General features: G+C 46.8%; 1 protein-coding gene across 3 annotated transcripts in view; it reads right to left on the bottom strand.

Moving 5' to 3' along the window:
* LOC146859658 (astacin-like metalloendopeptidase) overlaps positions 1-26,956 on the bottom strand; it is a 450,020-nt gene that overhangs the window by 171,835 nt on the left and 251,229 nt on the right. For all 3 annotated transcript variants that reach the window (XM_085646718.1, XM_085646720.1, XM_085646719.1), the window contains one exon: positions 8,289-8,416. In XM_085646718.1, the coding sequence (XP_085502844.1) occupies positions 8,289-8,416 (128 nt within the window). The remainder of the gene's footprint in view (positions 1-8,288; positions 8,417-26,956) is intronic.

Genomic DNA, 26,956 nt, shown 5'->3' with positions numbered 1-26,956 from the left:
AGGAACTTAAGTCTCTTCTCTTTGAAGGACACTTGGCTAAATTGATGATCTCCCCCACACTATCTGGTATTTCCTCTACTGTATCTCACATATTTTCTGGCAATGATTGATGGTAACTGTACTCTTTTAAAGTGTTCTAATGCCCCTGGGATTTGTCAGCACTTTATAAAATGAAAACCAAAAGTAAATAAATACATGAATAATCAATAAATATCGTGTGTTAGCAGTGAAAGAGATCTCTAGGACCCTGTTGGTGAACTGCAGCTTCTGCTCCTATTTGTTTGGTGTTTCTTTCAGGGGTTTTGTGGAGGGAAGGGTTATCTGGGGTGCAGAGCAACCAAATAAAAATACTTAAGCAGGTAAAAAGGGTAGAAATCAGTGAAATACCATGTAAGGTCTTGATGTCAGAACCTTAGGGGGAAGGAAGGGTGCCATCATAAGAGCCGGTTTAGGTAGACAAAAAGCTTTGGATTTCAGAGGACTGGTAACAAGGTGGCACATGGAAATGCCTTCAGAGGGAGATAGTGATAAAAGCAGTAGGGGGAGTTAGAACTGTTCCAACCTGAGGCTGTGGTCTCATCGCATACAGAGAGAGAGAGGGAGGAGAGACCGACAGAAAGAGAGAGAAGAACAGAGGGTTCGGGGAGCACTCTCCTGGATGGACTGCATGACTTTCAGAGCACCACAGACAGCACAGGATAAAAAGCTAAATAGATGAAACATACAGATACATACCATGGAACTTTCAATATGAGGCTTATCAGCGAATTTTGTTGTGGTAACTGGTTTGGGGGAGGCAATGGTTTCAGATAAACCAGGGGTTGCAAGGCTTCAGTTATGCCAGTCTGAGCCTCTTACCCTGGTTGGCAGGGGGTCACTTTACTAGTGGACCTTCAGCACTTGACCCTTTAGATGCCAAGACAGAGCGGTGTGAGGCTTACTTAAGTGGTGGTATGGGCCAGAAAAGCAAAAACCAACAAAGACAATAAAACACACAATAACACACCTACTCCAGGCAGTGTTTTTACTTGACAAAAAGTACTTTTTTTACCTTCAGCTTACTACTACATTTCAAAATGTAAATGAAAATGGAGGAACAAGAAGCAATGTAATACAGGCTATACACAATAAACAGACATCTATTTACTGACTTTGACAAATGGTTTTTATAATGGAAAAGGTGCTGCCTATTAGTTTTAGCAACTGTTCTTTTGTCTGTTTGCTTTGGTAGGTGGAGTTTCACAAACAATAAATCTTTGCCTATTAGTCTTGACAAACCGTTCCTCACAATATACAATTTGATCAGAATAGGAAGCACTCTCCAAATAACCACTGGGGCACTGGAAGAGTATCCTTATTAAGGACAGAATGAGAAATTAATCATATTAAAGTCCATCCATATGGGTACAGAGATTCTTCCATTTAGTTCATAAACACACGACTAGACGCAGAGTTGCGCCTTCAAAAGACGTTATCCTCCCCTTATTGAACACCCAGCCCAGCCAACGCGTTTGACCCTTCAACAAGGGCTTCATCAGGGAATACAAATATCTTTCTAATAATACCACCATGTGCAGCATTATACTCATAAGGTACAATATTCCAGATCAGTGATGGTCATTGAAACTAAGACCTCTGTTTCAAGGTCTGGCTCCTGACGCATTCACTCCTTCTCCTTAGAGCGTTCTCGATGTTGATAGCTACCCAGGAGATTCAAGCAAATACCTGAGACAAGCCTCATTGCACTTTAAATCCTCTCATGGCTCCTCCTTTCCCTAACAGTCAATCAATCAATCCATTTATAGAGCGCGCTACTCACCAGTGAGGGTCTCAAGGCGCTGTGGGGGGTGGGGGGGTCTGCTGCTACTGCTCGAATAGCCAGGTCTTGAGGTGTTTCCTGAAGGTGAGATGGTCCTCAGTCAGTCGTAGGTGTGCAGGGAGAGAGTTCCATGTTTTGGCTGCCAGGTAGGAGAACGATCTTCCTCCGGTGGTGGTTCTGCGAATCCGTGGGACGGTGGCGAGGGCGAGGCTGGTGGAGCGGAGCTGGCGGGTAGGAGTGTAGAACGAGAGGCGGTTGTTGAGGTATTCGGGGCCCATGTTGTGGAGTGCCTTGTGTGCGTGGGTGAGGAGCCTGAACGGGATCCTCTTGCTGACGGGGAGCCAGTGCAGGTTTCTCAGGTGGGCGGATTTGTGGTTGTGGCGAGGGATGTCGAGGATGTCGTGCGGAGGCGTTCTGTATGCGTTGTAGTCGTTTCTGGAGTTTGGCGGTGGTTCCAGCGTATGGGCGTTTCCGTAGTCCAGTCGGCTGGTGACGAGGGCCTGGGACACGGTCTTTCTGGTTTCAGTGGGGATCCACCTGAAGATCTTTCGGAGCATGCGCAGGGTGTTGAAGCAAGAGGACGAGACGGTGTTGACTTGCTTGGTCATCGTGAGGGAGGAGTCCAGGATGAATCCCAGGTTGCGGGCGTGGTCCGAGGGTGTCGGCGCGGAGCCCGCGCTGCGGGCCACCAGGAGTCGTCCCAGGCAGAAGGGGATTGTCCGAGGATGAGGACCTCCGTCTTGTCTGAGTTCAGCTTCAGGCGACTGAGCTTCATCCATTCTGCGACGTCTTTCATTCCTTCTTGGAGGTTGGTTTTGACGGTGGCTGGGTCTTTGGTGAGAGAGAGTATCAGCTGGGTGTCGTCGGCGTAGGAGATGACGTTGATGTTGTGTTTGCGTGCGATGGCGGCGAGGGGGCTCATGTAGATATTGAAGAGGGTTGGGCTGAGCAAGGAGCCTTGGGGTACGCCGCAGATGATCTCGGTGGCCGCTGAGCGGAAGGGAGGGAGGCGGACTCTCTGGGTTCTGTCTGAGAGGAATGAGGTGATCCAGTCCAGGGCCTTTCCTTGGATCCCAGTGTTGAAGAGGCGGGTTATAAGGGTGCGATAGCATACGGTATCAAAGGCTGCCGAGAGGTCCAGGAGGATGAGAGCGGTTGTTTTTCTGTTGTCCATCATGGTCCTGATGTCGTCAGTGGCTGAGATGAGGGCGGTCTCGGTGCTGTGGTTGGCTCGAAATCCGGACTGGGATGGGTCGAGCGAGTTGTTTGCCTCGAGGAATGCAGTCAGCTGTTTATTGACGGTCTTCTCGATGACTTTTGCCGGGAAGGGAAGAAGAGAGATGGGGCGGAAGTTTTTGAGGTATTTGGGGTCCGCTGTGGGTTTCTTCAGAAGGGCGTTGATTTCTGCGTGTTTCCAGCTCTCAGGGAAGGTGGCTGACATGAAGGAGTTGTTAATGACGTTCCGGAGGTGGGCTGCGATGATGTCGGCTTTGTTGAAGATATGATGGGGGCATGGATCCGAGGGGGAGCCGGAGTGGATAGTGTTCATGACGCGAGTGGTGTCTTCAGTGCTGATGGGGGTCCAGGCGTGGAGGGTGGTGGTCGGGGTCGCTGGTTCGGTGACTGGAGGCGGAGTCTGGGGTCCGAAGCTGTTGTGTATATCTGCGATCTTGCGGTGGAAGAACGTGGCGAGGGAGTTGCAGAGGTCTTGTGTCGGTATGATGTCGTTGTTGCTGGGGTTGGAGAGCTCTTTAACGATGCTGAAGAGTTCCTTGCTGTTGTGGATGTTGCTGTCTAGCCGTTTTTTGAAAGATGATCTTTTGGTGGTGCGGATCAGCTGGTGGTGTTTGCGTGTGGCGTTCTTGAGGGCTGTCATGTTTTCTGTTGTCCGTTCGTGGCGCCAGGTTTTTTTGAGGGTTCGGCAGGATTTCTTTGAATCTTTGAGGGCGTCTGTGAACCATGAGGTTTTCCTGTAGCCGGTCTTGCTTGGGGGGTTCTTCAGTGGGGCGAGGTCGTCTGTGCAGTTGGTGATCCACTGTGCGAGGTTGTGGGCTGCTTCGTTGGTGTCAGCGGTGTCGGCTGGCGGGTTCTGGTTCAGAGATGAGAGGAGCTGGTCTTTGGTGATTTTGCTCCAGCATCTGCGGGGGATCTGTTGCGTGCGGTGGTGGGATGTGTTCTTATTGAAGGTGAAGTGGATGCATCTGTGGTCGGTCCAGTGTAGTACGGTGGAGTGGCTGAAGGAGATGTGGTTGCTGGCGGAGAAGATGGGGTCGAGCGTGTGGTCGGCGAGGTGGGTGGGGGTGTTCACCAGTTGTTTGAGTCCGAAGTTGGCGAGGTTGTCGAGCAGGGTGAAGGTGTTGTTGTCGCTTGTCAGTGAAGACCACAGAGTTTTAGTGAAGAGTAGAGGGTTCACACAGCTCGCAGACAGTGTCTGCAATTTGCTCAGATTTATCATCTTTGAAGGTAGTCATGTATATAGACATTAATTACATGTATATTTACTCGCACAACAAATGTTTTTGACCCCAATGCATGTTCATGCAGTGAGATTCAACCACCGACAAAAGGAAGTAGGAGAAGAAGAATAAAACAAAATGCTCACATAGCAACTCATTTGAATGATTTTAATACCCACAGGAACACAAATCTATTGCTTGGCGTGGTTATTTATCTCTCTCATTTATTGTATTTTTTAATCTGTTTATTAGTTTTCATGTATTCAAAACAGAACAGAAATGCATGATATTACATCAAAAACATAGGCAAGCTGCATAAGTCCCCTTTTTCAACCATATTGAACGCAGCATATCAGTATACTGCTTGAAGTTCATGAACTTGAAGCTCTGTTCATGACAGAGACTTGGACCCACCCAGACTGTGAGGTTGATCCCGGCTGGGCCTGTCCACCTGGCTATAAAATCTGCCATAAACCAATATTTAAGGGGAGGGGCGGCGGGGTTGGGGTAATTTATAAAGATACCCTGATTCGGGCTACCATAGATATTGATGAGGTTGCAGGCTGTGAACTACTTGGTTTTGTCATCAAGAATGATTACGGTCAGGCATTAACGGGGATTATCTGCTACAGACCACCTGGGGTCTTTAGTGTGCAGCAGCAGCAACTGCTGCTGGAGACGTTTACAAATATGGCCGCCACTCACCGCAATTTGGTGATTTTGGGTGACTTTAACCTTTGGTTTAATGGCCCCCTTGATGCAGGTTATGTTAATATTTGTCTGTCTTATGAAGGCCTTGGCCTTTTCCAGCAGGTGTCCAAGGCCACTCACAAGGGAGGGCACTTACTTGACCTAATTTTTTCAGAGCGTAATCTTTTGTTTATAGGGGAAATTTTGCCCATGGACTGAACAGATCGGGGCCGATTCACAGAACTAACTTAAGACAAAATCCTAAACTTACTACTTTTGGTATTCACAGAAGTTAGGATTTTGTCTTAAGTTTGTCTTAAGACAAACTTAGGACAGACTTAAGACAGACTTAAGACAGACTTAAGACAGACTTAAGACAGACTTAAGACAGACTTAAGACAGACTTAAGACAAACTTAAGACAGACTTAAGACAGACTAAAGACAGACTTAAGACAAACTTAAGACAAATTTAAGACAAAATCCTAACTTAAGTCTGTCTTAAGTCTGTCTTAAGTCAGTCTTAAGTTTGTCTTAAGTCTGTCTTAAGTCATTCTTAAGTCTGTCTTAAGTCTGTCTTAAGTCTGTCTTAAGTCTGTCTTAAGTTTGTCTTAAAACAAACTTAAGACAAAATCCTAACTTCTGTGAATACCAAAAGTAGTAAGTTTAGGATTTTGTCTTAAGTTAGTTCTGTGAATCGGGCCCACCATTTCCTGGTTAAATTCTATGTGAACTTTACTAAACCATTCAGGTAGCCAACCGTACATGTGATTTTGTGAGTAGAGATTGGAAGGCTCTCCTGCGTAGGAGGGGCCCTGCTCCGTTGTTTCAGGTAGAAGACTGTTTTTCCGTGGATCTGCCAGTTGAGGACAACTATGCATCTCTCTGTACGAAAATTATCTCGGTTTTGGATTTATTAGTCCCTTTAATACACACCGCAGTAGGGGCAGACCTTCGGCTCCGTGGTTTAACGATAGTTTAAAAAACATGAAGCCTGAATGTAAGCATGCTGAGAGGAGGTGGAGACGAGGTTATCAGGATGAGGATAAGCAGATATGGAAAATAAAGATTGTGGGCTATAAGAAGGCGATTAATAGGGCCAAGGCGGAATATTTTTCCACGCTGATCCTTAACGCCCCTAACAGCTGCAGAAGTATCTTTAACATCCTGAACAGTTTGACCAGCCCAGATTGTTCTAAGAACGCGATACCCCCCTCTCAAGCACTGTGTGAGTACCTGGCTAGGTTCTTTCATGATAAAATTAAAATCATTATTGAGGATTTGGTAGGGGTGCATCATCAATCTGAGGTTGTAAATGCTATGACTCTGGGCACTGATGTTATGGTGGTAACTGGCTCCGAGGCTTCGGATGCCATTCTGGAATGTGGGGCTGCTAATCACCTCTCTGAGTTTGAGCCTCTGGAAGTGGAGGACTTTAATAGGCTGGCCTGTGGTATTCCCTCTGGATCTCCCTTAGATCCGGTGCCACATAAAATTTGGAAAGAGTTTAAGACAGAGCTGTTTCCCATCCTCCGTCTGATGTAATCAGTCCCTTTCTCACGGAGTGGTTCCATTTCATTGGAAACAAGCACTGGTGACACCCCTATTAAAAAAACCTTCTCTTGATCCGAAGTGCCCCAATAATTATAGGCCCATCTCTCTCCTGCATTTTCCGGCGAAAATTGTGGAACGAGTGGTGAGTAGCACTATGTCCAAGCATTTGGAACAACATAATTTACTGGAGGAGGTTCAGTTTGGTTTTCGGCCAGCCCATGGTACCGAGACGGCCCTGGTGACCGTTATCGACGAGCTTCGGAGGTGGGCAGACAGGGGTCAGGCAGCTTTGTTGATTCTGCTTGACCTGTCTGCCGCCTTTGACACGGTTAACCATGGGATCTTGCTGAGAAGACTGAGAGAGGTGGGGGTGACGGGCTGTGCTCTGAGGTGGTTCCAGTCTTTTTTACTGGGCAGACAGCAAGCAGTGTCTCTCTCCCCTTATCAATCCACCTATACTAAGATCTTGCATCGCGTTCCACAAGGCTCGGCCATTATCCCCATTTTATTTAATATTTATATGAAACCCCTGATTGCGGTCATCAAACATCATAATATTAACATCGTAAATTATGCTGATGATACGCAGCTGATCCTTTCCCTTGAGGGAGATCAGTCGACTTCACTGGAAGTGTTTCATAGCTGCCTGCATGACACGGCACCTTGGCTGCAGGAAAACTCACTCCAATTTAATGCGGGTAAGATGGAGGTGCTCTATTGCTCCTCGGATAGGATTCCCCCCGTGATGCCCAGCAACTTCTGGCCCATCGATACCTCGACCGCTGTTCGACCAGTAAAGACGGTTCGTAATCTGGGCATTATGTTTGACAACAAACTGACTATGGAGGCTCAGGTGACGAAAACAGTGAGCTGCTGCTTAGCCATTATTAGATAATTGCAGAAGATTTTCCCTTTGCTACCCCCTCCTGCGTGTACGTTAGTAGCACGTAGTACGATTCTCAGTCGACTAGACTATTGTAACGCCTTGCTACTTGAGTCTCCGAACTTTCTTCTTGATAGACTGCAAAGGATTCAATCAACGGCAGCCAAGTTAGCACTAGGATGGTCCAGAAGGTCCTCTTCCTCCTCGGCCTTAGCGGAGCTGCACTGGCTCCCATTGAGACAGAGAGTTCAGTTCAAGTCTCTTTGCTTGGTGTTTAAAGCCCTGCATGGGCTGGGGCCTGTTTCGTTGCAAAGAAAGAGTGGTATGTCCCCGTGAGAACTCTTCGTTCCTCAATGGCGAGTCTGGTGAAGGTACCTAGATTTAGGAAGGAATTTGGGGTTGCAGCTGCTAAACTCTGGAATTCTCTCCCATTGGAGCTCAGACAAGTTAGTGACCTTCTTCTTTTTAGAAGGCGATTGAAAACATGGCTGTTTCCTAAGATCTAGCATTGGGGCACATATCTCTGTTCCTCGCTATATTCTACTCTGAGTTGCTAGTGCCAGGATGCCTGCCAGGTGACAGCGCGCTCTATAAATGGAATCAATAAATAAATAAATAAAATATACACAGCAATAAAATCTAAAGTAAACCAGTCAGTTAGCAAGAACAGAAAATTTGGCTAGGCCAGCCCATGATGTTTTAACAGGAGTGCATTTACCATCAGCCTTGATGATTCTTAGGACAGTCTGTACATAGAGACAGGCCCCAGTGCAGCTCTACCTCAGGATCCTGCCAATGCTGGCTGCTCATTCTGCTCACCCTTAAGTGTTTGAAATGCTGCTCTATGTGGCACAGGCCACTGTGACCACCGTGGGGGGATGCACTCACCGCAGCTGTAAAGCTTCTTGATCTTCGCCACGTCCAGGGGACTCAGCCCATACCTCTGTCCGATTTCAATGTTCGGGTCAGGCTTGGGGATCATGCTCGGCTGACCAGGTGTCTTTGAAAATGTGTATCTGTAAGAAGATAAGAAAGGTTGGTATCGAAGTATGTTTTCTGGGCGCTATTTTAGTTGTAAGCTTCTGAGTGAGTGACTCGTTAGCAGCATCTGAATATCCTGTAGCAGTGGTTGAAACTGAGAACCCACGAAGCACCAACAATGGAGAAGGCATTGCCAGCAAATACAGGTGGCACCCCTGGATGGATCTGCATGAGAAGGACGAGAAGAAGAAATTCTGGGATTCCCTGCATCTGTGTCACTATGTCCAAAGAGAAGAATGCAAAGGATTTGCGTTTAGCAGGGCCCTGGACTCCGTGCATTTAGGAGAAGAGCAGAGAGGTCCTTGAATTCTCTGTATCTATAACATACCCAAGGAGAGGAACCGAGAGGGCCTGGTGCCTCAGTATCTCTGACAGCACAACCAAGGAGAGGAACCGAGAGGGCCTGTACCTCAGTATCTCTGATAACACACCCAAGGAGAGGAACCGAGAGGGCCCTGTACCTCAGTATCTCTGATAACGTACCCAAGGAGAGGAACCGAGAGGGCCCTGTACCTCAGTATCTCTGAAAACACACCCTATGAGAGGAACTGACAGGGCCCTGTACCACAGTATCTCTGACAACACACCCAAGGAGAGGAACCGAGAAGGCCTTGTACCGCAGTATCTCTGACAACGCACCCAAGGAGAGGAACCAAGAGGGCCCTGTACCTCAGTATCTCTGATAACGCACCCAAGGAGAGGAACCGAGAGGGCCCTGTACCTCAGTATCTCTGACAGCACACCCAAGGAGAGGAACCGAGAGGGCCTGTACCTCAGTATCTCTGATAACACACCCAAGGAGAGGAACCAAGAGGGCTCTGTACCTCAGTATCTCTCATAACGTACCCAAGGAGAGGAACCGAGAGGGCCCTGTACCTCAGTATCTCTGATAACGTACCCAAGGAGAGGAACCGAGAGGGCCCTGTACCTCAGTATCTCTGACAACACACCCTATGAGAAGAACTGACAGGGCCCTGTACCTCAGTATCTCTGACAACACACCCAAGGAGAGGAACCGAGAGGGCCCTGTACCTCAGTATCTCTGACAACGCACCCAAGGAGAGGAACCGAGAGGGCCCTGTACCTCAGTATCTCTGACAACGCACCCAAGGAGAGGAACCGAGAGGGCCCTGTACCTCAGTATCTCTCATAACGTACCCAAGGAGAGGAACCGAGAGGGCCCTGTACCTCAGTATCTCTCATAACGTACCCAAGGAGAGGAACCCGAGAGGGCCCAGTACCTCAGTATCTCTGATAACGTACCCAAGGAGAGGAACCAAGAGGGCTCTGTACCTCAGTATCTCTGATAACGCTCCCAAGGAGAGGAACCGAGAGGGCCCTGTATCTCAGTATCTCTGATAACGTACCGAAGGAGAGGAACTGAGAGGGCCCTGTACCTCAGCATCTCTGATAACGTGCACAAGGAGAGAAACCGAGTGGGCCCTGTACCTCAGTATCTCTGATAACGCACCCAAGAAGAGGAACCGAGTGGGCCCTGTACCTCAGTATCTCTGATAACGTAACCAAGGAGAAGAACCAAGAGGGCCCTGTACCTCAGTATCTCTCATAACGTACCCAAGGTGAGGAACCCGAGAGGGCCCTGTACCTCAGTATCTCTGATAACGTACCCAAGGAGAGGAACCAAGAGGGCTCTGTACCTCAGTATCTCTGATAACGCTCCCAAGGAGAGGAACCGAGAGGGTCCTGTACCTCAGTATCTCTGATAACGTACCCAAGGAGAGGAACCGAGAGGGCCCTGTACCTCAGCATCTCTGATAACGCGGACAAGGAGAGGAAACGAGAGGGCCCTGTACCTCAGTATCTCTGATAACGTAACCAAGGAGAGGAACCGAGAGGGTCCTGTACCTCAGTATCTCTGATAACGCACCCAAGAAGAGGAACTGAGTGGGCCCTGTACCTCAGTATCTCTGATAACGTAACCAAGGAGAGGAACCGAGACGGACCTGTACCTCAGTATCTCTGATAACTTACCCAAGGAGAGGAACCAAGAGGGCCCTGTACCTCAGTATCTCTCATAACGTACCCAAGGAGAGGAACCCGAGAGGGCCCTGTACCTCAGTATCTCTGATAACGTACCCAAGGAGAGGAACCAAGAGGGCTCTGTACCTCAGTATCTCTGATAACGCTCCCAAGGAGAGGAACCGAGAGGGCCCTGTACCTCAGTATCTCTGATAACGTACCCAAGGAGAGGAACCAAGAGGGCCCTGTACCTCAGTATCTCTGATAACGTACCCAAGGAGAGGAACTGAGAGGGCCCTGTATCTGTATATCTCTGATAACGCACTCAAGGAGAGGAACCGAGTGGGCCCTATACCTCAGTATCTCTGATAACGTAACCAAGGAGAGGAACGAAGAGGGCCCTGTACCTCAGTATCTCTCATAACGTACCGAAGGAGAGGAACTGAGAGGGCCCTGTACCACAGCATCTCTGATAACGCGCACAATGAGAGAAACCGAGTGGGCCCTGTACCTCAGTATCTCTGATAACGTAACCAAGGAGAGGAACCGAGAGGGTCCTGTACCTCAGTATCTCTGATAACGTACCCAAAAAGAGGAACCGAGTGGGCCCTGTACCTCAGTATCTCTGATAACGTAACCAAGGAGAGGAACCGAGACGGCCCTGTACCTCAGTATCTCTGATAACGTACCCAAGGAGAGGAACCAAGAGGGCCCTGTACCTCAGTATCTCTCATAACGTACCCAAGGAGAGGAACCCGAGAGGGCCCTGAACCTCAGTATCTCTGATAACGTAACCAAGGAGAGGAACCGAGACGGCCCTGTACCTCAGTATCTCTGATAACGTACCCAAGGAGAGGAACCAAGAGGGCCCTGTACCTCAGTATCTCTGATAACGTACCCAAGGAGAGGAACCGAGAGGGTCCTGTACCTCAGTATCTCTGATAACGTACCCAAGAAGAGGAAGCGAGTGGGCCCTGTACTTCAGTATCTCTGATAACGTAACCAAGGAGAGGAACCGAGACGGCCCTGTACCTCAGTATCTCTGATAACGTACCCAAGGAGAGGAACCAAGAGGGCCCTGTACCTCAGTATCTCTCATAACGTACCCAAGGAGAGGAACCCGAGAGGGCCCTGTACCTCAGTATCTCTGATAACGTACCCAAGGAGAGGAACCAAGAGGGCTCTGTACCTCAGTATCTCTGATAACGCTCCCAAGGAGAGGAACCGAGAGGGCCCTGTACCTCAGTATCTCTGATAACGTAACCAAGGAGAGGAACCAAGAGGGCCCTGTACCTCAGTATCTCTGATAACGTACCCAAGGAGAGGAACTGAGAGGGCCCTGTATCTGTATATCTCTGATAACGCACCCAAGGAGAGGAACCGAGTGGGCCCTATACCTCAGAATCTCTGATAACGTAACCAAGGAGAGGAACCAAGAGGGCCCTGTACCTCAGTATCTCTCATAACGTACCCAAGGTGAGGAACCCGAGAGGGCCCTGTACCTCAGTATCTCTGATAACGTACCCAAGGAGAGGAACCAAGAGGGCTCTGTACCTCAGTATCTCTGATAACGCTCCCAAGGAGAGGAACCGAGAGGGCCCTGTACATCAGTATCTCTGATAACGTACGGAAGGAGAGGAACTGAGAGGGCCCTGTACCTCAGCATCTCTGATAACGCGCACAAGGAGAGAAACCGAGTGGGCCCTGTACCTCAGTATCTCTGATAACGTAACCAAGGAGAGGAACCGAGAGGGTCCTGTACCTCAGTATCTCTGATAACGTACCCAAGGAGAGGAACCAAGGGGGCTCTGTACCTCAGTATCTCTGATAACGCTCCCAAGGAGAGGAACCGAGAGGGCCCTGTACCTCAGTATCTCTGATAACGCGCACAAGGAGAGTCTTAGTCTTGTCTAAATAGAATTTCAACACTCTCTTAACATCCACTGAATGTAGGGACCTTTCAGCTTGGGGAAGAATTTAGGCAGGAAGATAGTTTTATTGATGAGGAACTCTGAGACCACCTTTGGCAAAAAACTGGGATGAGTCCTCATGATCACCTAGTTGGAATGGAAAACAGTTTATGGTATTTCTGAACACTGAGCTTTCATTTCACTTACCCTATGAGCGGAAGTGATAGCCACCAAAAAAGCAGCTTTCCAGGTAAGATTTTGTAAAGAGGCTTTATGTATTGGGTCGAAGGGAGGGTCAAATTAACTTGGAAAGAACAATGTTGAGTTCCAATGGATAAGAGGGATTCCCGACTGGGAAATACACCTTTTTAAACCCTTCAAGAAAGTCTTTTACTGCTGGGAGTCTGAAAAAGGACACTTGTGAGGGAGATTTCCGGTAGGCTGTAATGGCTCCCTTGTGGAATCTAATGGCAGAGAATTGCAACCTTGATTTAGTCAAGTAAAGGAGATATGGAATAAGTATATCTTCTTAACATGAGAATGAAATGAGGCCATTCTGTGTATACCACAAATAAAATATATTCCATTTGAAACACCTGGTGGAGGGTCTCCAGGCCTCACTAAGAATGTTCATACTGTCCTTAAGATGTCCTAAATGTCCACATTGGAGGAATTCAGGAGCCATGCAGCCAAGTTCAGGCATGAGATGTTTGGATGTAGTATCCATCCTCTGGACTTGAACAGTAGATCCTGTTGACTAGGCCTGGGCTAAAATTTTGTTCCGTTCGCGGAAATTGCGATAATTTGACATTTTCGCGTTCTGCGGAAAGCGCGAAAATGTCAAAATTTCCGCATTCCGCAGCTTGGCGATAATTTGTTTCTTGCTCGCGCTGTAAAATAATACATTCTCGCGCGCGCGCGATCGCCTTACCTGAATCCTTGCGTTCGCCGACAAGTTTTCTTGATCCGGTCGCGTTCTCCATGAGATGTTGTATTGTTTTTAGCCATTTGCGCTGTCTCGCGACAGTTCGCGCCGGCAGTGACGTCATGCGTCGCGCGATCACGTCTTTCTTCTCGCGATCATGCACCGCGAGACAACTGAAAACAAGATGGCCACGCCCGCGAGCAACCACATGGGTAAGTTGGCGAGCCGCAACCATGCAGAAAATCTCGCGAACATGCGGGAAAAAAACTTCCGCATCTTCGCGATATTTCCGCGTGTTTGCGATAATTTTTAACATTTTCGCGATAATTTGCGAAAGTGGATTTCGCAAATTCCACCCACCCCTACTGTTGACAGGTAAGCTGCTTGTTAGGTCCACCACTGGCGAGGCCGCTCTGGGGCTATGAGGATCATCCTGGTGTGAGACCGGTATAGCTTAAGAATCACTGCTGGAATGAGAGGAGTTGGTGGTAATGCATAGAGAAATTGAGCATTCCTCTGCGAACCTGGCAGGTAGAACCTTGGCGATTAGGTGTGGCATTTTCTGTTGTTAACATCTGCAAACAAGTCTATGTGAGGATATTGTGAAAGATTTCTGGCAAGACATTACCGTTGAGAACCTAGTCGTGATTGTCTTGGACAGTGGGACTGAGATCATCGGCCTGCTAATTTTGAATTCCTGGCAGATGGATAGCTGTTATCAAGAGATTCCTGTCTACTAACCATTTCCAGATGGTCTGAGTTTCTTAAGAGAGAGGACGAGAATGAGTCCTCCCTGCTTTTTTGGATAGTGCATGGTTGCCATGCTGTTGGTCTGTATAAGAATGCAGTTGGTCGTGAGTGCTGGAAAGAAGGACTTCAGAGCTAGGTGAACTGCTCTCAGCTCCAGCTTGTTGATATGGTACGTTTTCTCTCTGTCCGACCACATCCCTTGAATCTGAAGGGAACCCATGTGAGCTCCCAATCCCTGAAGAGAGGCGTCTGTAATCAGTGTTTGCGTAGGTGGTTCCTGATGAAAGAGAACCCCCATCATGAGATTGTTTCTCTAAGATCAGCATGGGAGAGCTCGTTGTGCAGCTTGAGATAACCTAGGTTTGTCCTCCCAGCAATTGGAAAACTGCTATAGGGGCCTCATGAGCAATCGTGCATTATGCACTATGGAGATGACAGATGTCATGAACCCTGGAAGAGACGCTATCTGTTTTGCAGAGGGATGATGAGACAGCAGAAGAGTGTGACAGTTCTGAGGCAAAGATGATAGTCTCTCCTCTGAAGGAGACACTCTTGCGGACTGTGCATCCAGTATGGTCCCTAAGTAATGAAGTCTTTGAACTGGGTCGACTGTTGATTTTTGAAAATTGATCTGAAGACCTACGCTCGAGAGAGTACTCACTCAAATGTGAAAATGCTCCTTTATTTGGGATGGAGAGGAGCTCCTTATCAGTCAGTCATCGAGATAAGGATACATAAAGATCTTCTGTCTCCTCAAGAATGCTGAGACCACTCCCATACATTTTGAAAATGTTCTTGGGGCTGACTAGAGACCGAATGGGAGTACCTTGTACTGGTAGTGCTAGGATCCCACCTTGAAACAAAGGAATTTTAAGTGCGTTGTGGCACTAAGGATATGGAAATATGCATCTTGGAGGTCAATCACACCCAACCAATCCCCTTGATGTAAATGTGGGTTACTTTGGTGGAGTCAACATCCTGAATTTTTCTCAGTGGATGTACTTGTTAAGTATTTTGAGGTCCAAGATGGGTCTGAACTCTTATTTTGGTCTTTTCTTCTTTACTAGAAAGTAACAGGAATAGATTTCCTATTCCCTTTGATGACACAGGACTTTTTGCAGCAAAGTGTTGACTTCAGACCGTAAGAGGTCCAGTTGGTACCAGTATGTTTTGGCTGGGGGGATCGTTGAAGGAGGGGATTTGAAGCGAAGAGAGTCGCCATACTGCACAATATTCAAGACCCATATGGCTTTTGTAATGGATTGTCAATCTTCCCAGGGATTGGCAACATTTCCTCCCAGCAGACCGGGGAACAGTGAAGGGGGAAGGAACACTTCATTGTTTAGTGGGCTTTCCATGGGCTACAGGCTGTTGTGCGCCCCTTCCTCTGGATGGGATGTGAGGATGGTAGTGAGATCTTGCTGGTGCTACTGCCAGTGAGGAAATTGAACCCTCTGCTGGAAGTACCTCCTATTGTTGGGCCTGTAATGCTCACGGAACTCTTTCTTCTTTTCAAGGCCCGCAGCCTTAAGAGTGTCCAGCTTGGTCTTCATCCTAGACTTCTCTTCATCCGCATGAGAACCAAAGAGGGTGTTGCCAGAAAATGGAAGGTACATTATGCAGTGCTAAGCCTCAGGTTTTAGCCCTGTGAGAAGTAGCCAGGAAGATCTTCTTGCACATATCCCATGTGCATATCTTTGTGCGGCCAGATCTCATGCATCCGCAGCTGCACTAATGAATTGGTTTGAGACCAAACCACCTTCATTGAGAACCTCGCTTAAATCCTGTCAGTCCTCTTTAGGCAGCTTTTCAGTGAATCTTGACAGTAAATCTCAGAAGGATCTGTCATACCATCCAAAATAGAGCTGATGCACTAGCCACCTTCATGAAGGATGCTGATGTTCCGTACATTGTCTTCCCCAGTGCTTCCATCTGTTTGCTTTCCCTGTCCATTGGTACCAAGGATAAAAAAGATGCAGCAGAATGTGATTTACGCACAGCTGCCTCAATAACGGAATCCGGAGGCGGGTCAGCCCTGAGAAACAATGGGTCCTGATCAGGAGCTTTATACTTCTTCAGGCTCCACAGTGGTGTTAGGAACGGTTCAATAAGTTCAGGTACAAGAGGCAAGAGTACACGTGACACTGTTCTGTAATGCAGTGCTTCCAAGATCACAGAAGATGTTGTAGGTTGCATTGGACAGGTTTGTTGCACCCCTGATTAGGACCTCATTGAATGTCAGTAGGCCATCCATCAGTGACACTCTTGCTGGTAGTGTGTCAGACAAAAACAGGCGAGGGGTGTTACCCGACGACCTGAAAGATGCAGACTAAGATGGCGTCCTGCGCCTGTGCCTGGTGGAATCCGTACGATTTCTTGAGCTTGAAGACCTGGATTTGGTCCTGGACCTTGTTCGAGATCTAGAGCTGTGATGCAGAGGGCTTCTAAATATGGTGCAGCACACCTTTACATGCAGCACTGGTAGTTGTAGGAGAAACTGATGTAAAAGTTACTTACCTTCTGTGATGCTATATCTGGTGAAGACACAGTCTAGCCACAGATTCCTTAACTTTGAATTCTCCCCAGGCGCCAGCCTGGATCCGGAAATTTTCAGCAGCACCTCTGGGCGCACTGACGTCGTCTCCAGATATGACGTCAGTGGAGCCATATAAGTCCCCTCCGGCACGCAGTCGTCAGTTTCTTCTGTGAAACCTTCCGCTCCAGAACATAGAGCCACTACAGAAATTGGTTGTGGAAACATTGTGCCAAAAAAGATCAAAAATCTTTGAAACATTAATAAAGAAGAAACATCAAATTGTACAGTAATACCAGACACGGATTTTAAAGAAATCCTCCAATAAAATCAATGAAACACAGGGCTACATGAAACGCTACACACTGTTGAATAACCTCCGCCTGAGGGAAGAGACTATACACTCTATAAACCATTCATTAATGGTAATGAATGACATGGCAATAGCCAAACAGAACCTATAACAACAACACCAGGTTGTGTGCTAAATCACACCGTTACGTGATATATTGACAGTACCAGTGAACAAATAAATTATTAATATTCACTGGTGTGTCATCCAGAGAGAAAGAGAAAACACACCCCCACTCTACCAATCACACACATTTGGAAATGGATGTTATTGCAACATCTAAACAAAAGCTAAGTGGCCAGGCCAAGCGATTTGTTTAATCCCAACATAGATTGAGATAGTGATCACTGGTATATAAGCCCAGTATTGAAAGGGTATGACCCCTACTTCAAAGGTAATTCACAGAGTGGGGAGGATGGGCAGAGCATTAAGGAATCTGCAGCTAGACTGTGTCTCTAGCAGATACAGCGTTACAGAAGGTTAGTAAGTTTTACATCTGATAGAGAGATCAAGACGCAGATTCGTTAACTTTGAATTAAATACCATAGCTATACCACATTGGAGGAGGGTCTGTGAACTAGTCCTACAAAAGTTCTCGAAGAAAACCAACCTGTCAAGACTAACATCCAACCAAATGTACGTAGGAATAGAAAAAACAAGAGCTAGGCTCTTGATAGAATCCATGATCACTATCACAGAACATAAAAATTCCCCAAAAAAACTTACAGGTCTGAGTGAATCGGCCCTAGAAGGAAAAAGGGTTGAATACCCCTGAAGAACCATCTGTCGAATGATATACATTAACCCCTGTCCCCCAGAAAGGTATGAAAACTCAATGACCAAAAAGGGTCAAATGCATGATAAAAAGCATTATAATCTGCATTGTTCATGACAATAAATAATCAGAAAAGGAACTGTCCTGATAAAACTCCAAAAACAGGACTTTCAGAACTCATTTTCCCAAGGGAAAGATGAATGCCAACACCTCCTTGTTATAAATAATTTAGTTTGGACAAAATGAAAATTCATATACATCCTAAACACCAATTATATAACATCTTGCCACAAAGATTCATATATAGACATGAATATCCACATCTAAGAGTTGCCCCTATGAGGAGGACCACCATGGAAAAGCGCCTCTCTTGTGTGGACTGCAGCCACTAATCTTCTGACAAACTCAGTGCCTGCTCTACGCATTTCAGAAATTCTTCGTTGATCTCGAGCATGGCCGAATGAAACAACCAACAACTTGCGTGAATTTCTCCTGCATATTTATATAAAATGGCCTCAGTGGGTGTGTCCCCCGCCTTCGCGGGCTTTGTGGTCTTTGCAGTCCATTCACTTTTAAATGATCCCAAGTGGGTGTTGCTGGGCACCCCATATATCGGCAATAATTCCCTTGTGGACATATATCAGGAAACAAGTGCTGCAGGTAAAAAGTCACTCCCAATGAGCTCAATCCATGCCAGTTGCGCCATGCCAGTCACTCCCGGTGTTGCTGGTCCGTTATATATAAACATAAATGTGTCAGTAGACAGTCCGACTGGATCTGCAATTCACAGGAGTTCACTGGCCAATATCTACTGTCATACTGCAAGGATGTATAAAACTAGCCCTTGTACAGCCTTCGGTGCCATAGTCAGAAAGACTGAACACAACTTCGAGCCATTGGTAAACTCGAAAGACCAAGGCAAGCGAGAAAAAAGAGACTCAACCGCATGTTTGATTAAAACCTCTTTCTTCTCCTTTTTCTTTTTTGAGGAACAAATATGTATAACACATATGATACAGCCATGTAATCTCTGAATACCTAATAACTAACTGGAACCGAGAAACAGTTCCATAAAGCACTTTACAGTAATCTTGAAAATGGTAACGCACCTATTAGTGTGCTTGTCATCAACAAGCACATACGACCACATCTGTGATACAAGACAAATATGATCGTAAGTCCAACAATTGGGTGAAACACAGCAGCACATTAAATCATGCATACTCCGTATACAAAAAAACACTCTGAAATGAGAAGTTCTGCAAAAATACCTAACCTAGTGAAAAAGGGGTAGTACGCCACCAATACAACACCGCAGGTGACTTGCCATGAGAAAAAGCTGTCCGTTATAAAGATAACAGCAGTCATGATTCCTCACTAATTAAGGAATGCAGAAAACAATAAGTACCACCTCTCCAAAAGACAGGTAATGCTGATCAGAAAGAACCACACATATCAAGAATATCATAGGAAGAAGAAAAGCTTACTATAGAGCAAAAATCCTCCTGTTCAAAAAGTGTCTCTCCAAGACTTTTATAGATGATTGGTGGCCTTGTCAGTGATCAAAACGGCCCAACACCTAGGAAATATTGTCTGAAGTCAAGGACAACAAACCATCAAGTTTACATTGGTCTTGGGACAAGCTGGCCTAACCCACACATCATAAACCTTTCACTGCCAATTTACAGCACCACAATATGTAGCAGAGATAGGAATTGCCTGCAGTTGAGGTACTATTTATGTTTCACTAGACACTGTTCCTTTACCCTAAAAAAGAACTCACAAGGAAATAGCATTCAAACAATGCAAACATATACTCTGAGCCAGAACATGCTTCAACTTGCTGAAGCACCCGATTACTCCCAGAGTAGATCAAGGAGTGACTATACACCAGTCTACAACTAACAACCATATGCCTCTAAAAGAACCCTGAAGAAGAAAGCCATGCAATTTACACACTGAACTGCCTCGAAGAAGCATGTAGCATATCATCTTTCAACAGGAAGACACCACTCTTAACCCCTTCGCCGCGGCACGAATTTTGCCGCGGCGCTGGGGGGGTTCGGGGTGAGCACAGCGCTGCCATTCTCGTGACGGAACCACTCCGTCATGAGCCACAGGCGCGCTGTGCTCATGACAAGGTGGTTCCATCACGACTCTGCCCACTTGTATTATTCGCCCGCACAGTCGGGGAATCAGCGCCGAGTGGGCGGAGCGGCCGCCAACGGCCGCAGCATGACGGAACCACTCCGTCATGAGCACACGGCGCCCGTGGCTCATGACGGAGTGGTTCCGTCATGAGCAGGCAAGGGGTTAATAATAGCCTCTTGAGTAGTAAGCTCATCCTCAGAGGCTAGGAAACAAAGGGAACCTCCCACAGTCATTTAAATCAATACACAAATAAACAAAGAAAATGATACTGAGGTTATAATCACAACTCTTCACCGGAGTACACGTGGTGGTACTGAAACCGAAAAAGGACATATACAACGTCCTAATAAGGCTACTCCTTGACCTACAATACCATATATATCCCAAGCCTAGGGACAAGCAAAGCACACAGTGACAGGAGAGAGGAGTTGGCCTAATGGCTAGGGCAGTCGACCTAGAATCTGGGGAACTGGGTTCAAGTCTTGGCAACGACGCTGAACATCCTGTGATTCTGGACAAATCCCTTAGTCTCCCAGTGCCTAACAAAAATGAATGTGTCCTCATGTAACGCACCTGGTGCTATGTAAAGCGCTCTGATACCGGAAACCTTTGGGTCAAGTTTGCGCTATTTAAAACTCAGTAAAACATTTTTTTTTACATGTAGGACTACGACTCTATAGTTCTCCGTCTTTCATGGATGAGTCTTAACGCCACATCTGCCTGATCACCAAATAGACAGGCACCATCAAATGGTATATCGGCCAAAGCCTACTGGACAGTGTCTGAGAAACCCGAAGAAGCCAAACAAGCCCAACACCTTAGCACAACTGCAGATGGGGGAACAACCTTTACAACGCAACTTTTACAACGCACTACACTTACAACGCATTTTTTACAACGCAAAATCCACTACAACGCATTCCATTACATCGCATGACACTACAACGCATTTTTAAAAACTACCTTTACAACACATTCCATTACATCGCATACTACCTTTACAACGCATACCATTACAACGCATAATATTACACTACACTATCCAACACTTACCCTACTGTTGCACCCCCTGGAGTTAGAATAGCAATTTTTACCCCTATACTATCCAACACTTACCCTACTGTTGCACCCCCTGGAGTTAGAATAGTAATTTTTACCCCTATACTATCCAACACTTACCCTACTGTTGCACCCCCTGGAGTTAGAATAGTAATTTTTACCCCTATACTATCCAACACTTACCCTACTGTTGCACCCCCTGGAGTTAGAATAGTAATTTTTACCCCTATACTATCCAACACTTACCCTACTGTTGCACCCCCTGGAGTTAGAATAGTAATTTTTACCCCTATACTATCCAACACTTTCCCTACTGTTGCACCCCCTGGAGTTAGAATAGTAATTTTTACCCCTATATTATCCAACACTTTCCCTACTGTTGCACCCCCTGGAGTTAGAATAGTAATTTTTACCCCTATACTATCCAACACTTACCCTACTGTTGCACCCCCTGGAGTTAGAATAGTAATTTTTACCCCTATACTATCCAACACTTACCCTACTGTTGCACCCCCTGGAGTTAGAATAGTAATTTTTACCCCTATACTATCCAACACTTACCCTACTGTTGCACCCCCTGGAGTTAGAATAGTAATTTTTACCCCTATACTATCCAACACTTACCCTACTGTTGCACCCCCTGGAGTTAGAATAGCAATTTTTACCTCTATACTATCCAACACTTACCCTACTGTTGCACCCCTTGGAGTTAGATTAGTAATTTTTACCCCTATACTATCCAACACTTACCCTACTGTTGCGCCCCCTGGAGTTAGAATAGTAATTTTTACCCCTATACTATCCAAAACTTACCTTAAATGCAATTTAATATTATGCGTTGTAATGGTATGCGTTGTAAAGGTAGTATGCAATGTAATGGTATGCGTTGTAAAGGTAGTTTTTAAAAATGCGTTGTAGTGTCATGCGATGTAATGGAATGCGTTGTAGTGGATTTTGCGTTGTAAAAAATGCGTTGTAAGTGCATGCGTTGTAAAAGTGTGCGTTGTAACAACATACATCCCTGCAGATGCCATGGCCAGACCCACAGCATCCAACGTGTCCATGCCACACCGTATGGTAAGCATAGCTGCCTGCTGGCAATCTCGAATCAAGTTGCCTACCTCAGCATGAAGTTATCCAGAAGAGATGGAAGCATGTTCTGTAAAGAACCTCTTAAGGCACAGGAAAAGCACCTCTAGCACACAGGACGTGTTGGTGCCTCTCAATACTGAGCTGACTGAAGTAAATATATGCTTACCACAAGCATCACGACCCCGGCATCCTTACCCACCAGGGTCTTAGGAGTAGAATTTACATACTGGAAAGATGTTGCAGCTTGAGTCACCAGGCCACTAGTGGAAGGATGTTTCTATGAACAAACTGCGTCCACAGGTGCAGGAAAATGGCCACCTGCAACATCACGGTCCACTGAGACCCCCAACTCAGTATTTGCCCAAGCACCTAATAAAACATCAAATAGAGCCTCACTATATGGAAGAACATGCACTTCTCCTGTCTGTCCCTGGCAAAGTATGTCAAACCAAGGGTCTGTAGACCTCTGCACCATCGCCAATGACAAACCTAAAACTGCAGCCACTTTCCTCAGCATATCTGCAAAGGAGGAACTTGCCTCGTGGCAAGATTAGGGGAGAAAGCAACACTGAGGCTAGAGAAGAATCCAGCCCACTAGCTTCATCAAGAGCTGTAAGCCAGTTCTCCTTCACCTGAATGTTGGGAAGGGGCTGAAGAAGTCCTGCCCCAGTTGATACAGGTGCACCGCCCAATGCCTCTTCCTGAAAAGGAGCAACACATTGTACAATCCCCTCAGTTTGCACAGCTGAATCTGTTTCCAACGCAGTATGACCCCGAAGCGGTGCCATCACGAAATCTACTGGGGGAGGAGAGACGACTTCAACCAGCACCGCTGACGTCAATGTCAGAGTCGGTTGATCAAAGTCCGGCATCGTATGCAAAGATCCCGAAGGACTGAAAAGTCTGTGCTAGAGCGAGGTCAGCCGACGTCAATGGGCACTGATCCATCGACTCCGATGGCAGAACCGTCACGAAAGACAAATCATCTGATGGTGCCCCACTCACCTCCTTGGGGCCTAGAGGCGCTCCAGGGGGAGATGGGGTCCCAAAGATGAGGTGTAAGGAATCATAATATTTCCTCATCTAAGCCATCGATGCACCGGCTCCCGGAAACTTGGGAAGACGCGGTGCGGAGTTGCGTATGGCTTCCTCAGCCATCATGTGGGAGAAGCCAAGGAAGACGGAGTCCCCACGAGATGAATCCATCTCCATTGGCTCCTTCCACTCGAAGTCCGAAAAGGCCGTGACTTTGGCCACCCCTTACCTTTCGACTTGCCTGGAGAACGACATCCTCCATACTGGGTTCGAATCCTAGATCAGCCCCCAAATGTTCTTCCCAGGGCAACGAAGACCGAGGCTGGGAAGCCTCTGAGGTTCGCAAAACTTGCGCCGCAATCATCTTCAAAAGCCGCTCCTTCAACGACTACAGTTTTAGCTTCTGGCAGGAGCCACAATACTCGGCATCATAGTGCTTACCTAGACACCACATACAAATTGTATGCGGGTCTGTCACCAACATATGTCAGCTACAAGACCCACAAAGTTTGAAACCTTTCGACATCAGACAAGGGCACACTGTTCCACCGACACCAGGTGTCGAAGTAGGTCTGGAAAAAACGACCATGAGGAACAGCTTCACCGAATCTGAGTTACAGCGCAGAAAAGAAGAAACTGATGTCCGCGCTCCGCAGGGGACTTATATGGCTCAGCTGAAGTTATATCCATTGCCGGCGTCACTGTGGAGCCGTACGACACCTTTCCCTGGCACGCAGAGGTACTGCTGACAATTTTCGGATCTAGGCTGGCACCTGGGGAGAATTCAAAGTTAAGGAATCTGCGGCTAGATGTCTCTATCAGATACAGCACTTGGTGAGAACTGTGGTGGACGTGTTAGATGGAGAACGAGGCCTGGATGGAGAGTATGCCTGAGAATATTCAGAATCAGATGTGGCAGGTAGCGTTGTTTTCTTCAGGCTTTCCAGCCACCTTGGCAAGAAGTTGCCTAGGGACTGTGAACAAGACCTATAGAATATTCGGGGTGCAGATATGGTTACTCCAACAATGTGTTGTCTGCAGGCTTCAATACCGTTGGGCGGCCCAGGCTGTCGCAACCGCGTGGCATGTATCAACATAGAGTGGGCTTTCAGCATTGATGTATGTTGCTTTGCTGACATTGTTCCCAACAGTGTAGGTTTCAAGGAGTGTATTGATGTCGATGGCTTCCTGATGGAGATGAGGGGTTTCGACGTCGAGTGCCGTGTATGCTCTGACGTACAACGGTGCACCAACCTCACTTTTAACTGCGTTCTCGACATCAACAGCGAAGAGATAGGTATTTTCTTAGACATTCTACCTTTCGACGTCGATCTGGACCTGTTTTTTCACCATGTGTCTGTAGGTCTGCCTCTCTGATGTTCTTCTGGATGAGAGTAGGGCTCTTTGGAGGAAGTTAGATGTTACCCGAGGCCTCTTATGGATGATTCTCTCTTCTGGTGTCAATGCAGTCTTATCTTCTCTCTGTCCTTCAGAGTACGCCTGACAGTTTCTGGCAGTGAGCACAGGAGTCAGGATGGTGGGACTCAGGCAGGCAGAAAATGTAGACAGCATGAGAGTCAGTCTGGGCCTTCTCTTTCACACAAGAAGGCCATTTGATGAAGAATAAAGGCATATTTGGGACAGAATAAAAAACAAATGCTGTCACTTTACTAGATACTGTCACCTATCATATCTTAATCGTTGTAAACCTTTAGGAAAGACATTTTCTGACTATTCTAGTAAAAAAAAGAGAGCTCAGTGCTCCAGGATCCTAACTAAAGGACCCATACAAATAAACTGACCTAACTGTCACCTGTGGGGCATGATGGGATACAGGGGCTACTGTGGGGTTCTTAATGGCACAGTTCCAGCTTAATGCTTGCTCTTTAAATGCAAAAAGAACAATTGATGATGGATTCAACCCATATCTGTGACTGGGTGTGAGTGTCTGAAACGTTTCAGTAAAAGACACACAATTGATGGACGGAATGCAGAACATATCAAAACATTCACCCCGAGTCAAGAGATCTGGGTTAAATCCATCATTCTTTTTCTCAGCATGCCACCCCAGTTTAGACCTGGCCATATGCAAATCAGTTCTGACCCTGTGCCTCATGGGAACAGTCCAGCCTGAACTGCCAAGCCAGGACTTCCCTGGACCGGAAACAATCATCCTAGGACCAGTTTCGGGGTTTCCCCCCTCTTCAGCCGGGATAGCTTGAATCCAGTGGCTCAGTGAGCCCGGGACCCACGTCTGGGCATTCCTGGCACACTTAGGGCATGAAAGCAAAAGACACACAACTGATGGATGAAATGCATAACAAATCAAAACATTCACCTCCAGTCAAGAGATCTGGGTTAAATCCATCATTCTTTTGCTCACCATGCCACCCCAGTTTAGACCAGGCCATATGCAAATCAGTCTTTACCTTGTGCCTCATGAGAATAGTCCAGCCTGAACTGCCAAGCCAGGTCCTCCATCCACCATCTCTTTGTGTTTGCTTTATTCTTTGAATGCAGCCTATTGGTTAACAATGCCTCATATTCCCTGTCCTTTTACTTTTAAGAAAAGGTTTGTAGAAGGCTTCCTAAAGTAAGCTTTTTTCTAGGCCTAGACAGAGTTCCGCTGTGCGGAAGTCTGCGAAGTACCAGAAAAACTCAGTCGCGTTGTGGGGAGTTCCACAAGTGGCGGAGTGCGGTAAGTCGCGCTGATTTTACAGGGGTGACCATGGCTGGGAGGAACACACCTCTCCTGCTTACTAAATTTCTCCTGCTTACTAAATTTCCTACCCACTTTGCCACCAAAATTGGGGCTCGGTCGGGGGGTGGGGAAGGGGGGGGGGGGGGGGGGGGAAGGAATCTCAACTAGCTGGGGAGGCTCTCGTCAGCATGACAAAGAACAGAAAACATTTGAAGCTAACCGCCTTTCAATGCGGTCTAACCTGAGCAGGGTTTCTTGCTGACCCACGAGAGCAAAAGACTCCCACCTCAGGGGGTCAGAAACATGTCTAGAGGTCTCATACTGGTGGAGACTAGTAGGTGGGTAGGTTTTCAGGGGGAAACTTTGAGGTACCCTCTGAGTGCAATCATTATTGAATCTAACACTGACATCAGTGTGGGCTCATTTATCTGAGATGTTTGGTACCAAACATCTTGGAATTCAGTGACGCCATCATGGAGCTGTAGTACTCGTAGTGACAAGCTCCCAGCACTTATGCTCAGTATGAATTCACTGTGCACTTATAATGTCAAAGAATGGACTTGGACACTATTGGGCATATCTGCTAATGTAGTTATGCCGTCACATGAGGTATAGTGCATCCTGCCTTAAGGCTGTAAGGTCTGCTGTAGGGGTGACTTACCTATGCCTCCAGCAGTGCTGGTAGGCCTGGCACACAGGGATGTGTGCCAGGTCTACTCTTCACTTTTATCTGCACCAAAACACACAGGCTGCAGTGGAAGAATGCTTGTGTTTTGTGAGGGGTCTCTTTGGGTGGCACAATATATACTACAGCCCTTAGAGACCATTTCTGGTCACAAGGCCCTTCGTATCACTGGTACCTTTTACAAGGGACTTATATGTGAGCTAGAGATGTTCCAACTGTGGAAACAAAGGTACAGTTTGGGGAAAGAACACACACTCTGGGAACCTGGTTAGCAGAAAAGGATTAGTTACTTACCTGTAATCCTAGTTCTCTTCCAGGGGTATCCTCATCAAAGTCATAAGTATTAGAATATTCCCGCCCATGCGCGGGACCCCGGAAACACTATATTATATGTGCCCCACATATACATATCCATATATATATATATACATATATATATATAAATAAGCCATTGCAGCCTAATAAACACCAGAGCTGAATCATGCTGTAAGGAATTTCCACCATACAAGAAAAACATGCATTAGAAACAGGAGAAACAACAATAAAAATTGTTTAGAAACTGTTTTA

The sequence above is a fragment of the Triturus cristatus genome, chromosome 3_1 (genome assembly GCF_964204655.1).
Source record: "Triturus cristatus chromosome 3_1, aTriCri1.1, whole genome shotgun sequence".
NCBI classification, from domain to species: Eukaryota; Metazoa; Chordata; class Amphibia; order Caudata; family Salamandridae; genus Triturus; species Triturus cristatus.
This window is presented reverse-complemented; position numbering and strand designations above follow the sequence as displayed.